Here is a 17,260-nt window from a genome sequence, read left to right on the forward strand (position 1 = left end):
CACAAATATCATATTTTCATTTGGGGCACCCCATAATTATGTGATTCAAGTTTGGGGGGTGTGGCCTCAAAGCTGTTTAAAAATCTTCCCTGTCAAAGTCAATGGGAAAATTGGGGGGTTCAGAGCGGCGCCACAAAAAGGCAGGTGGCCAGATCCCTTAGAAAAGCAGAAACAACCTGCTCCCCTATAGGGTGAAGAAGTCTGAGGAGTTTGGGTGTTGTACCCCTAAAACTGTAGGAGGAGTAGCGTTTAGAAAACGGGGAGCGCTAAGAATAAGAAGAATCAGCTGAAGCCAAAGAACAGTTTGGGGGGTTTCACCCCAATATAATAACCCCCTGTGTGAGTCAGAGCTGCTTCCCTGCAGTAATTACACATATACACATCTATGCACCCTGCACCCACTGTATTGTGTAGTTATAATGGCACCCCAGTCACTGAGTCCTGCACCCCCTTCCTTTCCTGGCATCACAGGGCTAAGGGCAGCTCTGGGAATGGGGTTCCTGCTGGGCAGTGGGTGGGGCCCTAACTCATGATTCTCACCCAGGCACCTCCTCCTACCCAGAATGCAGCATGAAGGGGCTCAGTGAAGGAGGCAGTGAAGGTGTGTAAGTGCCTGATTGGCTCACTCAGCTCATAAAAGGACAGGCGTCCGGCCTCATAGTCCAATGAGATCCTGATTCTCCTGCAGGAAGGGACGTGGGGTAACTGTGTGACTTTCCTGTCATGTGTCACTGTATAGTAATTATTATCCCATCTGTACAAACCCCAGGACTTGTTATTATAACCAATCCTAGACTTGTGCCCTCCCCTCTCTATACTGGGATAGGCCACCCCTACCCCCCAGTTCCCTGATTCACTGCCCTCCACTTCCCAGTAATGTCGCCCTGAGGGGAAACTCCTGCTGCTTAAAGCCTGAGAATACTGAAATCTCTCTGGGGTTTGTGGGCGACGCTGGTCTGTAAGTGAGTAGGAGGCAGATTTCCCGTCCCCTGATACAGATACACGATCCCCAGCCGTGTTTATATCCAGTACCAGCTCTGTAGCCTCCTGCCCAGGGATCCTTCCCTCTACCCCAGTCACAATCCCAGCTAAGCCTGTGAGTAATGTCTCTGAGATCCGACCCACATCCAGATCCCCTACAGCCGGGACCTTTATACCCCTTCTCTCTCTGCCCTCATTATCTGCCCCCTCAGTATCCTCTCTTTCTTTTATCCTGTCTGTATAGATCTGTGTCTTCTTTTTATTTTTTCTCCAAGGCATAAAAGAAGAAAAGAATGAAACTAATGTATTATCTTTCTCTCTGCCCTCATTATCTGCCCCCTCACTACCCTCTCTCTTTCTGCCCTCAGTATCTGCCCCCTCAGCCCCACAAAAGGCAGCTCCATGGGATTCCCATTGTTCCTGTAGGACAGTGAGTGGATCTGCCATGTTGCACAGCTCCTCAATGTGACGGATCTTCCTGGACAGCTCATCCTTCTTTATTTCCAGCTGTTGGATCAGCTCAGTGAGTGTGAGTGAGATCTCCTCTTTCTGCCTGGAGATGTCACTCAGGAGTCGCTTCTCTAGGGCTTCCAGCTCTTCCCTGATGCCCCTAAACATGGCAGTGACTCTCTTTCTCTCACCAGCTGCCGCTTCTGCCACTTCTCTCCTGCGCTCCTGCAGCCTCTGGGCTCCTCTCTCAGTCTCCTCTCTCTCTGGGCTCAGTTTCTCCAGAACTTTCCTCAGTTTCTCTTTCTTCTTCTCAGAGGCCTCACTCAGCAGCTCCACCCTGTGGCCCCGGTGCCCCCCAGCCAGGCAGCAGGACGCACAGATACAGGCAGAGTCCTCATAGCAGTGATACTTTAGGGGCTCATTGTGTACAGAACATTTTCTCCCCATAAAGGAAGCGGTGGGCTCAGTGAGTACATGTTCTGCTGACTGGCAGTGCCCCCTCAGGTGGGTATCACACAGAGAAGCCTCACACAGGAGACAGGATTTAGCAGCAGGTACAGGAGAGAGGAGACAGTAAGTGCAGAAGATCCCAGTCTCAGTCGGACAGAACCGCTCCACCATGCCACGCAGCTTCCAGTCTGTTGCCAGTTCAGTTCTCCTTTGACATCTCTGTCTGCATTCAGGGCAGGAAGGATTTTCACGGAAAGTCTCCTCCTGGGTGTCCCATGTTCTCACAATGCAGCCCCGGCAGAAGTTATGGCCACAGGGCAGGGATACCGGATCAGTATAAATGCTGGTACAGATGGAGCAGCTCAGCTCGTCTCTCAGATCAGCAGCCGCCATCGCTGGAATCAGGAACAAGAAACCAAACTGAAAGCTCCTCTCTCTCTATAACCAGTTGGACTTGTTTATCTCCCCCTCTCACACAGGGTGGGGCAGGATTATTGCTTGTACATGAGCTTCCTGTTAACCCTATAACCCCCCCCCATTCTTTTATCCCTTTTACTGTAACAGGAAATGAATGAGGGGTTATTAGTTAGTAATTTAGGATGGAAAAGACACACGTCCATCAAGTTCAATGTTTTTTCCTAGATGATCCTGTCTGACTGCTCGTCCATCCAGAGGATTATAAAAACTTGATCTGAAACCTCTCCTATTTGCCTCAACAGGGGGAAACATTTCTTCTTGACTCCCAAAAGGGCAATTTGACCAGTTCCTGAACCTACTTGGCACTATGCTAATTTCACTAACCTTTATTTTATTTTCTTGTTTTAAAGGCGTCCGGCCCTTCCTTGTACCTATCTAATGTATCTGCCAGTACCACTGATTCAGGGGGGGGGATCCCACAACTTCCCAGCCCCCCTGTAACTCCCCTTCCTTGTACCTATCTAATGTATCTGCCAGTACCACTGATTCAGGGGGGGGGATCCCACAACTTCCCAGCCCCCCCTGTAACTCCCCTTCCTTGTACCTATCTAATGTATCTGCCAGTACCACTGATTCGGGGGGGGGATCCCACAACTTCCCAGCCCCCCCTGTAACTCCCCTTCCTTGTACCTATCTAATGTATCTGCCAGTACCACTGATTCAGGGGGGGATCCCACAACTTCCCAGCCCCCCTGTAACTCCCCTTCCTTGTACCTATCTAATGTATCTGCCAGTACCACTGATTCAGGGGGGGGATCCCACAACTTCCCAGCCCCCCTGTAACTCCCCTTCCTTGTACCTATCTAATGTATCTGCCAGTACCACTGATTCAGGGGGGGGGGGGTCCACAACTTCCCAGCCCCCCTGTAACTCCCCTTCCTTGTACCTATCTAATGTATCTGCCAGTACCACTGATTCAGGGGGGGGGTCCCACAACTTCCCAGCCCCCCTGTAACTCCCCTTCCTTGTACCTATCTAATGTATCTGCCAGTACCACTGATTCAGGGGGGGATCCCACAACTTCCCAGCCCCCCCTGTAACTCCCCTTCCTTGTACCTATCTAATGTATCTGCCAGTACCACTGATTCAGGGGGGGGGTCCACAACTTCCCAGCCCCCCTGTAACTCCCCTTCCTTGTACCTATCTAATGTATCTGCCAGTACCACTGATTCAGGGGGGGGGTCCCACAACTTCCCAGCCCCCCTGTAACTCCCCTTCCTTGTACCTATCTAATGTATCTGCCAGTACCACTGATTCAGGGGGGGGATCCCACAACTTCCCAGCCCCCCCTGTAACTCCCCTTCCTTGTACCTATCTAATGTATCTGCCAGTACCACTGATTCAGGGGGGGGATCCCACAACTTCCCAGCCCCCCCTGTAACTCCCCTTCCTTGTACCTATCTAATGTATCTGCCAGTACCACTGATTCAGGGGGGGGATCCCACAACTTCCCAGCCCCCCTGTAACTCCCCTTCCTTGTACCTATCTAATGTATCTGCCAGTACCACTGATTCAGGGGGGGGATCCCACAACTTCTCAGCCCCCCCTTTTAACTCCCCTTCCTTGTACCTATCTAATGTATCTGCCAGTACCACTGATTCAGGGGGGGGATCCCACAACTTCCCAGCCCCCCCTGTAACCCCCCTTCCTTGTACCTATCTAATGTATCTGCCAGTACCACTGATTCAGGGGGGGATCCCACAACTTCCCAGCCCCCCTGTAACTCCCCTTCCTTGTACCTATCTAATGTATCTGCCAGTACCACTGATTCAGGGGGGGGATCCCACAACTTCCCAGCCCCCCCTGTAACTCCCCTTCCTTGTACCTATCTAATGTATCTGCCAGTACCACTGATTCAGGGGGGGATCCCACAACTTCCCAGCCCCCCTGTAACTCCCCTTCCTTGTACCTATCTAATGTATCTGCCAGTACCACTGATTCAGGGGGGGTCCCACAACTTCCCAGCCCCCCCTGTAACTCCCTTTCCTTGTACCAATCTAATGTATCTGCCAGTACCACTGATTCAGGGGGGGGTCCCACAACTTCCCAGCCCCCCCTGTAACTCCCCTTCCTTGTACCTATCTAATGTATCTGCCAGTACCACTGATTCAGGGGAAAGGGGGATCCCACAACTTCCCAGCCCCCCCTGTAACTCCCCTTCCTTGTACCAATCTAATGTATCTGCCAGTACCACTGATTCAGGGGGGGGGATCCCACAACTTCCCAGCCCCCCCTGTAACTCCCCTTCCTTGTACCAATCTAATGTATCTGCCAGTACTGATAAAGGGAATGGGCTCAGTTATGGGGAAAGGCTGGCCCAGTTGGGATTGGTTACACTGGGGGGGGGGCAGTTAAGGGGGGGGTCACTATATATAAATATATAAGGGGGGCAGTAATGAAATAGAGAAAGTACAGGGAAGAGCGACTAAGCTGATAAAGGGAATGGGCTCAGTTATGGGGAAAGGCTGGCCCAGTTGGGATTGGTTACACTGGGGGGGGGGCAGTTAAGGGGGGGCACTATATATAAATATATAAGGGGGGCCAGTAATGAAATAGAGAAAGTACAGGGAAGAGCGACTAAGCTGATAAAGGGAATGGGCTCAGTTATGGGGAAAGGCTGGCCCAGTTGGGATTGGTTACACTGGGGGGGGGGCAGTTAAGGGGGGGTCACTATATATAAATATATAAGGGGGGGCAGTAATGAAATAGAGAAAGTACAGGGAAGAGCGACTAAGCTGATAAAGGGAATGGGCTCAGTTATGGGGAAAGGCTGGCCCAGTTGGGATTGGTTACACTGGGGGGGGGGGGGCAGTTAAGGGGGGGTCACTATATATAAATATATAAGGGGGGGCAGTAATGAAATAGAGAAAGTACAGGGAAGAGCGACTAAGCTGATAAAGGGAATGGGCTCAGTTATGGGGAAAGGCTGGCCCAGTTGGGATTGGTTACACTGGGGAAGGGGCAGTTAAGGGGGGGTCACTATATATAAATATATAAGGGGGGGGCAGTAATGAAATAGAGAAAGTACAGGGAAGAGCGACTAAGCTGATAAAGGGAATGGGCTCAGTTATGGGGAAAGGCTGGCCCAGTTGGGATTGGTTACACTGGGGAAGGGGCAGTTAAGGGGGGGTCACTATATATAAATATATAAGGGGGGGCAGTAATGAAATAGAGAAAGTACAGGGAAGAGCGACTAAGCTGATAAAGGGAATGGGCTCAGTTATGGGGAAAGGCTGGCCCAGTTGGGATTGGTTACACTGGGGAAGGGGCAGTTAAGGGGGGGTTACTATATATAAATATATAAGGGGGGGGCAGTAATGAAATAGAGAAAGTACAGGGAAGAGCGACTAAGCTGATAAAGGGAATGGGCTCAGTTATGGGGAAACCTACAGTAGAAATGACCTCGCACTATAGCTTACTAGGGTGCACTTGAATGTAGTAAGAAACGAGTTTAATAGCAGAAAAGGCACACACTTAATCAAGGCACACCATCTAATGGAATAAAAAAACTATGCTTTATTAATTTACTTCTAAAAGATTTGTTAAAACCACATACACAGGGAGTAGGGAAGGTTAAAAGAAAGAGTTTCCTATGTTTGTTGGAATTGGGACTGTTTCACTTTCTATATTGCAACATTGTAACAGTGTCGCAATTGGGAATTTATAACTGTGAATGTTACTAATGGACAGTTACTTATATCGCACTGTGTCTCTTGCTAAGTAGCAACATGTGCTAGTGAGGGATCAGGGGTTTATTGGGTGGGTAGAGGTTAGCCTCAATGGTCATTCAAGAATCAACACTCATCATACATCCATCACGCTTAGTTGAGTATTGAGTGAGTTATAGTTCTCCTAGCTTAATCCTGCCCAAACCTTCGACAGGCTATCTTATTACAACACGTATTTGAGGACAAGGCTGTAAAAATAAATAAGGTACTACCTGTCAAACAGTCCTCTTTGTACTGTTTATTATACTATACACATGGTTCGGTTTTAACTACGAATGCGAGAACGCTTGCGGTACCACATTGAGACACCGAGGTATCTCAATTTGATGTATACCGGCTCCCCTGCATGAGTGTCGGACGAGATCGTAGTACTTGTAACCAGTAAATTAAACACTGAAGCGGGGATCCAGTTTTATCTCGGGCAACAGGCAGGGTATCGATACGTACAGGTGGTAGAGATAGCAATCCGTGGGCCAACTGTTGGTCCGCCGTAGCGATATTAATACAACGGCTGGTTATCAGGCAGGCTGCCGACTGACATAGACGGCAGAGATAGCAATCTATGGGAAAACTGATTGCTTTTGGCAGCGACAATAATCTTTTGTCCTGACTGCGGAGGTGCATAAGCACTACTAGTACTGAATAATATCGGCTGCTATTCTCGGCAAACAGCCTTCGCAGCTCGAGTCTGGCTTAAGTATTTATATAATTTTTTGAACAGCGCAGAGGCTCTTTCTGTTAAATTACGAACAGGACGCACCCAGCAATAAATGATTTGGAGAGGTGCGTTTTCTATTTCATTTTACCGATGATCGGTTCCTCGCGCTACACGATAGAACTATTGTGCTAGGAATTGACACAGATGATACGTATCCTGAGCCCCAAAATACAGCCGCTTGATATGACCAATTCCACCTATCTGTAGTATAATAAACAGTACAAAGAGGACTGTTTGACGGGTAGTACCTTATTTATTTTTACAGCCTTGTCCTCAAATACGTGTTGTAATAAGATAGCCTGTCGAAGGTTTGGGCAGGATTAAGCTAGGAGAACTATAACTCACTCAATACTCAACTAAGCGTGATGGATGTATGATGAGTGTTGATTCTTGAATGACCATTGAGGCTAACCTCTACCCACCCAATAAACCCCTGATCCCTCACTAGCACATGTTGCTACTTAGCAAGAGACACAGTGCGATATAAGTAACTGTCCATTAGTAACATTCACAGTTATAAATTCCCAATTGCGACACTGTTACAATGTTGCAATATAGAAAGTGAAACAGTCCCAATTCCAACAAACATAGGAAACTCTTTCTTTTAACCTTCCCTACTCCCTGTGTATGTGGTTTTAACAAATCTTTTAGAAGTAAATTAATAAAGCATAGTTTTTTTATTCCATTAGATGGTGTGCCTTGATTAAGTGTGTGCCTTTTCTGCTATTAAACCAGTTATGGGGAAAGGCTGGCCCAGTTGGGATTGGTTACACTGGGGGGGGCAGTTAAGGGGGGGTCACTATATATAAATATATAAGGGGGGGCAGTAATGAAATAGAGAAAGTACAGGGAAGAGCGACTAAGCTGATAAAGGGAATGGGCTCAGTTATGGGGAAAGGCTGGCCCAGTTGGGATTGGTTACACTGGGGGGGGGGCAGTTAAGGGGGGGTCACTATATATAAATATATAAGGGGGGGCAGTAATGAAATAGAGAAAGTACAGGGAAGAGCGACTAAGCTGATAAAGGGAATGGGCTCAGTTATGGGGAAAGGCTGGCCCAGTTGGGATTGGTTACACTGGGGGGGGGGCAGTTAAGGGGGGGGTCACTATATATAAATATATAAGGGGGGGCAATAATGAAATAGAGAAAGTACAGGGAAGAGCGACTAAGCTGATAAAGGGAATGGGCTCAGTTATGGGGAAAGGCTGGCCCAGTTGGGATTGGTTACACTGGGGAAGGGGCAGTTAAGGGGGGGTCACTATATATAAATATATAAGGGGGGCAGTAATGAAATAGAGAAAGTACAGGGAAGAGCGACTAAGCTGATAAAGGGAATGGGCTCATGTACAAACAGTTTAAAATAAAAGGGAGAAACATAGAAGCCCTATACTGTACCAAGCAAAGTCCTTCTAGTCCTGGAGGCAAGGGGAAACCACAGGATAAACTTCCAATTGAAAATTGGTCCTCCAAGTTTATCAGCGTATAGTCAGAAGAGCTGACTATTTATCCCAGCTTGCAGGGGATCAGGTAACTGGACACTCCCCCTCCCTCAGGAATGCAAGGGGCGGGGCCATTAGCAGGACACAGTGTGAGTTTTATGACCCCCTGAGTGTATGGGAGTGGACCTATGATAAAAATGCCCATTCATCAATTCTAAATAATCCTACCGGTCCCATACAGACTAAACATCACTACTGTGTGACCTGCCCCTGCCCAGATACCCCTATCTGACAAACCGAGTGCCCAAATCTACTCATGTTTGGACTTGTATGAACGGCCATAGTAAATTACACATATACTCAGGATTTGGTACCTCTAGTATAAATGGTATGGGTTCTGGGACAATAAATGTTTGTGAGGTTGGGTTATGGTGTGACCTCCACATCACCCCTATGATGGGTCCCAATGTGAACTCTAATTCACCCCCATGTGGGCTTTCACTCCCCCACATGGCATGGCCCTTATCAGCCGGGGATTAGAGTTGGGCATTCCAGGATGTGAGGCGTTTACACATGGCTGGTTCCAGACCCTAGTGACCAGAGGCCTGTTATACATCTGTTCCTGTCACAGGGGGAAGATTTTTGTGATACCTTGGCCTGCTTGATTAACCCTTACAGGCCTATCTCATGACACCTCCCCTTTTTAGAGTGAGCAAGGGGAGATTGACTCACAGGTCAATCATAACCTTGCCACAATAAATAACATGCATCCATAACACATAGCCAGGTCAATACCAGAATATCCATCCACATTACCCATTCTTAGGCATAATACTACCTCCCAGGCCTGAAATCTCTCTCCTTGAGGTCTGTGTCCCCATAACCACAGGCGCTTGAGTGCAATAAAGAAGACACACTTTCCACTTCCCTTTTGTCATTTGTGCCACCGGATGGAGTGCAGGTTTGAATGCTGGGTAACATCCTGCTTTCCCTAGGCATCTGGCCTGTTCTTCCCACCTGGTTCCCTGTGGGGCCCTTCTGCCTGTCTCTAGTCCCCCATTTCCTGGGCCTAGATATAGAGACTACCTGGCAGCCTTCCACCCCTTCTATGGAACCCTGGTCTTCACTGACCAGCTCAGTCCTAAACTGGCATAAACCATTGGGCTCTTCTCTAAAAACCTGGACTGTCTTGTTGCTATCTGCCTCAGGGACCACTCCTGGTACTGTCAGCAATTCATCCTTACTACTGACTACCTGGCCCCCCCTCAGTACTGGTTCTGGTACTGCGGCTATACCTGGCCCACAGCTACCATTGCTCTCCCCAGTCTGAGTTGCACTGTCCACCAGGACCCTACTCTGAGTCCTAACCACGTGTTTCCCACTCTCCTGCACTGACTCCTCAGTCTGGCCTACTTTCTGACCCCCACTCAAGACTTCAGGCAGATTGGATACAGGATCAGAGATTACACGCTGGCAACCCCTCACTGCAGACACACTACCAGTCTGCATAATGGAGACTCCTAGGGGAAAATACTCCTCCCCCTCTCCCTTCTGATGCCCACCCTGGGACACCACTGGTTCAGGCACTGGTTGACACTGGCTCCTGTGTCCCAGTCCTCCCTCCCAGTTACTTTGCTGTATTTTACTTTTAACAGTTACCTGTTGAGGTGGGTGGCCACACTCCAGCGCGACTGGACCTAGTGTGACCGGGTCATTAGGCACAAAAGCAGTTACCATGCAACCCAAATCATTCCCCAACAACACATTTACAGGGATTTCATTGGTTACACCCACCTCCCTTAGACCTCTCCCCACACCCCAATCCAAGAAAACTTTTGCCACAGGCACCTTTGGGTAGCTCCCACCCACTCCCTTTATGGACAAAGTCTTTCCAGGAATAATGTCCCCAGTGTTTATCATCTCTGGACGCACCAGAGAAAGATTAGATCCTGAGTCTTAGTCCCTGAGTTACTTTGTCACCCACAGTTACAGGCTGCATATGGTGAGATAGATTCTCCATCTTACCCGACACTAGCATCACCACTGGCTGCACAGGTGGAGGGGGTTCCTTCTTGAGTGGGCAGTCAGCCCTCGCATGGCCCATCTGGTTGCAAGAAAAACATGTGGGGGTCTCCTTCTGCCCCACAGATGCAACAGACCCCCAAAAAGATGAACTCTCACCAGATTTTGGATTGCTGTGGGTTGTTTCTCCTGTTGGTCTCTCCCGGCAGCTTGGTGAGGATGCTTTGCGATTGTCAGACATCCCATTTGCAGCATAGGTGTCTGCTATCTCTGCTGCCCGATCCGCTGTTTTGGGTTCACGGTCCATAATGAATTGCCTCACTTCCACAGGACACGTGTGCAAAAACTGGTCTTTTATCATCAGATCTTCCAGGCAATCAAATGTGGTAACAGAGAGTCCCCTCAGCCAAGCTTTAAATGTGGTTCTGAGACTACTCACAACATCCGAGTAGCTGTCTGTAGGCCCGCGCTGTACAGTCCTGAATTTTTTTTTATTTTTTTTTATTTTTATAAAAAAAAATGGTTTATTTAGATAAAGCAGGGTTTTACATATGAGCTTGTTTATGCAATATAATAATACATTTTTATAGAGACCTTCATTGTTTGGGGGTAAAGTTTACCTTTAACTTGCACATGCAAATGAACAGTTACCAGGGAGACAGCAGGATGGAATACATGCATGTAAAATGGTTGACCTGTATACAAAGCAGAGATCTGTGCAAGCGGGCCAATTATAACAGCATCAATACTTATATCAATGAAAAGCATTATGAACAACTATTTCTGAAAGGAAAATGTCTCCTTTAAATCGCAAAGTCACTAGGGTGAAGGACTTAATCAAGAATGGACAGAATAGCTTGCAACTTCAGTTGCATAAAAGTATACCCCAAAGATTTTATTTTGCATGTTTTTTATTACAAACAGTTAAACAATAGAAAACATACTAAAGATGAAAAAAGAGAAGGGGGAGATAGAAAAGAAAAAGGGGGGGGGGGGGAAAGGGGTGAGGCTAAGGTAGCAGTTCTGGCTCTACAAATTTAAAATTTGTTCCTATTCACCTACTTTATAGGTCTAGCCACGTATCCCATATGGCGTTAAATTTTTCGGGGCATCCCCTTGCTAGATAAGTCAGTTTCTGGCTGGGAAGCGAGTCATCCACCAATTTTCGCCAAAATTGGAAGGGCGGAGGGTCTAAGGACTTCCAATGCATTAGGATGGATTTTTTAGCATAGTAGAGCAGCTGCAGATAGCACAGTCTAGAGTATGAGCGGAGTTGCAGGTCACCGGTTAAACCTAGGAGACAAACCTCTGGAGAGCGTATGTTTGGGAAGGCAAGCTTCTCATTAAGGAACTGTAAAACTTCACCCCAGAATCTCTGTATCTCTGGGCAGGACCAAAAAACATGGAACAAAGTGCCTACCTCGCTCCTGCATTTGGGACATTGGTCAGATACATTTTTAAAGATTTTGGCCAGACGGTGAGGGGTTAGGTACGCTCTATTTAAAAATTTTATCTGAACATACCTGTCCCTCATACAGATTGATATTTCCGTCACTTGTTTAAGGGCATCCGACCACATCTCGTCATCAAGTGCGGGGATATCCCTTTGCCATTTGGTTTTGGCTTTCTGTAGAGGGGAGTGACCTGCGGCAGACAATATGGTATAAAACCAAGACAGAGGTTTTACCAGGTCCTCTCTGCGGAGATAGACCTCCATGGTTGTTTGGGCTACCCTTAAGGGCCTAACAGGGAATTGGGTGTTAAAGGCATGGCGTAGCTGCAGGAATCTAAAGAGCATGCCCGGGGGGGGTGCACCTCTTGTCTCAGTGTATCATATGTTTTACATTCACCCCCAGCGACAATGTCCTCTAAAGTTTTGATGCCTAGCTGTGCCCATCTTGCAATATCCGGGAGAGCATGCAAGTGTGGGAGCTGTTTATTGCCCCAGAGAGGGGTCTGTGGCGACCAAGTCTCAAGAGAGCCATGGGCCAGCTTTTGTGTTTTTTGAAAGGCCCGTACCACTGTGGCCATAGGGGGTGTAGTGGCATAAAGAGGAGAGGTGCCACGGTAGGGAAGCTTTGATAGAGCTTCATATGAACCTAGTGTGGCAGCCTCTAGGACCACTGCTGGATTATTGATGTTGCGGACCATCCACCAGTGGGCATAAACTAGCTGGGCTGCTAAAAAGTAGAAATTGAAATTTGGTAGAGCTAGGCCTCCTCCGGAGGAAGGTGCTTGTAGTATTTTAATATTTAGCCGTGGATGGTCTCCTGCCCATAAAAATTCCCTAATTATTCTGTCCACTCCACTAAACCATTTTGCTCGAGGAGTTATTGGGGCATTATGCAGCGGATATAAGAATTTGGGGAGAAAAATCATTTTAAGAATATTGACTCTGCCAGGGAGGGAGAGAGGCAGGTCTTGCCATATAGCTACTTTGTTGGTTAACGCCTGCACCACTGGGTTTAGGTTTAGTTGTTCATACTTGTTTAAGTCTTTATGTACAGTAATACCAAGGTATTTGAATGAGGACACGACTTGTAATTGTGATATGTATTCCGGGGTACCTGGGGGTAGGGGGTCTATAGGGAATATAATTGACTTAGAGTGGTTAATTCTAAGTCCAGAATATCGACCCAATTCAGAGAGCACTGCCAGGAGGTTCATCAGGGCTTGATGTGAGTTTGCCAAATATAACAACATATCATCTGCATAAAGTGATATTTTTTCTGTGATGTTTCCTATGCGTAAGCCCTCAATTGCCTCATGTGCCCTTATACGTATCGCCAGAGGTTCAATGGCTAGGGCAAACAGCATTGGGGAAAGAGGGCACCCCTGGCGCGTGCCTCTCTCAAGAGATATGGCCTCAGTAAGCCTGCCGTTGACTAGAATCTTGGCACGTGGGCGTGCATACAACATCTGAATCCAGTTTCTGTATCTAGGACTGAAGCCATATCGGGTCAGCACTTCCCAGAGGTAGAGCCACTGGATAGTGTCAAAGGCTTTGGCTGTGTCCAGTGCCACCACAATTCTGTTCCCAGGGTTCTCATGCAAAATAGATAGATTGGTGAATAAGCACCTTAAATTAATATCTGTGGCTTTGGAGGGCATAAAGCCTGTCTGATCTGGATGGATCAGCTCTGGTATTACTAGTTTGAGTCTATTTGCTAATATTTTGGCAAATATCTTGATATCAGAGTTTAATAGGGATATAGGTCGGTATGACTCACATCTATCAGGTGGCTTAGGCAGAATAAGGGTGACATAGGCATCGTAGCAGGAGTCCGGCAAAGTATTAGGTTGATTATTGCCATTAAATAACTCTACCATTTTGGGGGATAGGAAGTCGGCATATTTCTTGTACCATTCTACGGGTATCCCGTCTGGGCCAGGTGTTTTGCCTGAGGGGAATGCTTTAATTGCTTCCTTCACTTCGTCAACAGTGATGTCTTTGTCAAGCTGTCTTACCAGGTCAAGTGGCACCTCTGGGAATTCTATGTCATTTAGATATTCAGTAAGTCCCTGCACTGAGTTATCTAGGGGCACTTGGTAAGTCAGTTTAAAGTACTGCCGAAAATGCTCTGTCATCTGTTCTGGATCAGTAATCTCATTTGCCCCATCTCTCACACTACGTATTACAGTTCTAGGCACATCTCCCTTAGCCAGTAATGCCAGTAGCTTTCCATTTTTGTCACCTTTGTCATACCAGGCTGCAGTCCTGTGTAGTTCACGTTGCGAGTACTTCTCTGTAAGGAGCAAGTCTATATCTCTTTGTGCTGTTTGCATACCTAGCTCGGTCTCGTCTGATTGTACTAGAGATAAATCTGCCTCTGCCTTAGCCAGTGCATCCTGTGCAAGGGAAAGAGTCAGGCCATACTCCTGTCGGGCTGCTTTAATTAAGGAGATATACATTCCCCTAATGAAAGCCTTTCCGGCATCCCAGACTACGTGGGCCTTGGCTGTACCCTGGTTTACGTCCCAGTATTGTGTTAGTTGGGGGAAAACCCGTTCCTCTACTTTGGGATTCACTATCCATTTTGCAGGGAGTCTCCAATGGCCTAGAGGGTTGCTATTGGACCTTCTTAAAGATATTAGTAGAGGGGCATGATCAGAACACATCCTAGTCAAGAACTCAATTTCTGTCACATGAGGTAAAAGATCTCTCAATCCCAAACATATATCAATTCGAGACATTGCAGAAGAAGCCACAGTATAACATGAATATTGTCTACGCTGGGGGTGTTTCCACCTCCATATGTCAACCAACCCTGTGGCCTCAGTCCTGAATTTTTTACGATACACCTCTGGGGTGAGATGGTATTTCTTGATTAAAGCATTTTTTATAGCATCATAGTCCCCATGAAACTCTGGTGGCAAGTCCACAAAAGCATCCAGGGCTTTACCCTTTAATCCCGGTGTGAAGTATTTTGCCCATTATTCACGGGGTAAGTGATACTGTCTGCAAGCTCTTTCAAAGCACCGCAAAAAGGTATCCAGGTCACCATCTTTATCCATGACTGGAAATTTATCTGCAGAGGTTATCAAAGGGCGCAATTCCGAGGACTCACTGGAACGTGGGGGTTAATCTCTGTTGCTGGAGCTTTGCTAACTCCAATTGATACTGGCGTTCTGCCTGTCTTTCTGCTGCTGCGGCCTCTCTTTCTGCTGCTGCTGCTGCGGCCTCTCTTTCTGCTGCTGCTGCTGCGGCCTCGCTTTCTGCTGCTGCTGCTGCGGCCTCTCTTTCTGCAGCCTCTCTTCCTGCTTCCGCCTGTTGATATTGCAGGATCGGCTGAAGGTGCAGCTGGGGTTCATCTGAACCCAACAATTGCAAAGCTGCTTGCAAGGATGAATTCCTGTCACCCTGCCCACTGCAGCTATTACTATCCTCTCGCTGAGAGGATCCCGGAGCAGAGTTCAGCACTGGCATGTCCTGAGTGGCATAATCTCCCGACTCAGGGGTGTAGTTCTGCTGCTCCTGTTCCACCAAGGCACAAACCAACATCTCCTTTGATTTGTCCGCTGCATCAATGCCTCTTTGCTCACAGAGGTTGATGAGGGTCTCCTTGGTTTGCCTCTTATAAAATGCTGCCATCTTGCAACACTTTACCAAAATAAAAGATAGAAAAGAAACACAAGGGTTTCCTAGCCTTTTCATTAACGGCAGCTAGAACAGTCATACCCAGGCTCTGGAAGAATACCAAACCCCCAACGATTGGTGACTGGGCGATTGAACTCAACCATATTATGAGAATGGAAGAAATGTTAGCACACACCATTAAAGCACGTGAAAACTTCACTAAAACTTGGACAACTTGGATTCTCTACAAAGAATCCCCAGAATATGGTCAACTACTAACAACCAGCAACCCAATCCAGACCCAGGTCTAAGCCCTTAGAAACCTGATAAAAACATGGGTAAAACCAATACCCTGGTGTGCCACAACACAAAATAAATGCACATACCCCTGCCAAAACATAAGACTATACTAAAAGTACAGATATAAGTTACCATTGTATTGCTCTGCTCTGCCCAGCTTGTACCCCCCTTCCTCTTAGGGGAAAACAGAAAACAGACAACTACCCTCTACGGGATATGGTCTTAAGTACAGTAAATCATTACAAAAAAAAAAAAAAAAAAAAAAAAGCAAATAAAAAAAAAAACGCAATGTTGTAACTAAATAAACTGTGATAACTGCAACAGACTATTGCTACCCCTTCCTCCCCTTTCCTTTCTGTATCCCTACCCACTCTCCCCCTATTGTGTATGTTACCCCCTTTTTCTTTGTAATTATTTGAAAAATGAAAATAAAGAATATATAAAAAAAAAAGATAGAAAAGAAAAACAAGAAGGGAAGGGAAACTGTTTGCAACACGTATGTCTTACAAAAAAAATAGTCTGCACTGAGTTTGTCTTTAAAGACTGTTTCCTCCTCTCAAGGATTCACAGTCTTTAGTGCAAGGTTCAATTACTTAATCCAAGCACTAATGCTCTAAATAACAATATGACACCGCTGCCAATCAATTTGTCACGATTACGCCACTTCAGACGCACGTGACTGTAGGCGGGGCTGTATAGAGGGTCCCCTGCTCAGTCTCACACACCCGACACACAGGTCAGACTAGTGGCACAGCACCTCAAAGACCAACCAACGCTCACACACTCATACACAACTTGCTGCCACCACTCTCATACTTCTTACACTGGCGATGAGAGATGCCAAGCACACTGGTAGGGAAAGGGTTAATGTAAAGAACCAACACACACACTCTCCTTACCAGCAGTCACAGGGTTAATACACAGCATACAGAGGGCTAAGGCACACAACTCAGTTACACACTCGGAGGGTAGGTACGTTTTAGAGCATCAAGGACAAACTTATTAAATTTTATATTTAATATTATAAAAAGTATAACAGTGCAAGTTAAAACAAGATGTTACAAAAAAGGACATACGATAAAATAAGTACAAACAGTTTAAAATAAAAGGGAAAAACATAGAAGTCCTATACTGTACCAAGCAAAGTCCTTCTAGTCCTGGAGGCAAGGGGAAACCACAGGATAAACTTCCAATCGAAAATTGGTCCTCCAAGTATATCAGCGTATAGTCAGAAGAGCTGACTATTTATCCCAGTTTGCAGGGGATCAGGTAACTGGACACTCCCCCTCCCTCAGGAATGCAAGGGGCGGGGCCATTAGCAGGACACAGTGTGAGTTTTATGGCCCCCTGAGTGTATGGGAGTGGACCTATGATAAAAATGCCCATAACTCCTTGTGGGAACATAATAGAAAGATGAAATTAGATTCATCAATTCTAAATCATCCTACCGGTCCCATACAGACTAAACCTCACTACTGTGTGACCTGCCCCTGCCCAGATACTCCTATATGACAAACCGAGTACCCAAATCTACTCATGTTTGGACTTGTATGAACGTAAATTACACATATACTCAGGTTTTGGTACCTCTAGTATAAATGGTATGGGTTCTGGGAC

At 46.9% G+C, this 17,260-nt stretch overlaps 2 protein-coding genes and 1 pseudogene across 2 annotated transcripts; all 3 read right to left on the minus strand.

Annotated features, from left to right (window-relative positions):
- Window positions 1–213: 213 nt before the first annotated feature.
- Window positions 214–2,370, minus strand: LOC116408243 (E3 ubiquitin/ISG15 ligase TRIM25-like). Its single transcript, XM_031895016.1, has one exon. It carries the CDS (start codon window positions 2,272–2,274, stop codon window positions 523–525), a length of 1,752 nt encoding a protein of 583 aa, XP_031750876.1. The 5' UTR covers window positions 2,275–2,370; the 3' UTR covers window positions 214–522.
- A 6,410-nt stretch (window positions 2,371–8,780) lies between these two features.
- Window positions 8,781–14,178, minus strand: LOC116412611 (annotated as a pseudogene).
- Window positions 14,179–14,818: 640 nt separating this feature from the next.
- On the minus strand, window positions 14,819–15,809 carry LOC116408249 (translation initiation factor IF-2-like). Its single transcript, XM_031895032.1, has one exon. The coding sequence runs from the start codon at window positions 15,419–15,421 to the stop codon at window positions 14,831–14,833; it is 591 nt and encodes a 196-aa protein (XP_031750892.1). The 5' UTR covers window positions 15,422–15,809; the 3' UTR covers window positions 14,819–14,830.
- Between the last annotated feature and the right edge of the window lie 1,451 nt (window positions 15,810–17,260).

This window comes from Xenopus tropicalis, chromosome 1 (assembly GCF_000004195.4).
Source record: "Xenopus tropicalis strain Nigerian chromosome 1, UCB_Xtro_10.0, whole genome shotgun sequence".
Taxonomy (NCBI): domain Eukaryota; kingdom Metazoa; phylum Chordata; class Amphibia; order Anura; family Pipidae; genus Xenopus; species Xenopus tropicalis.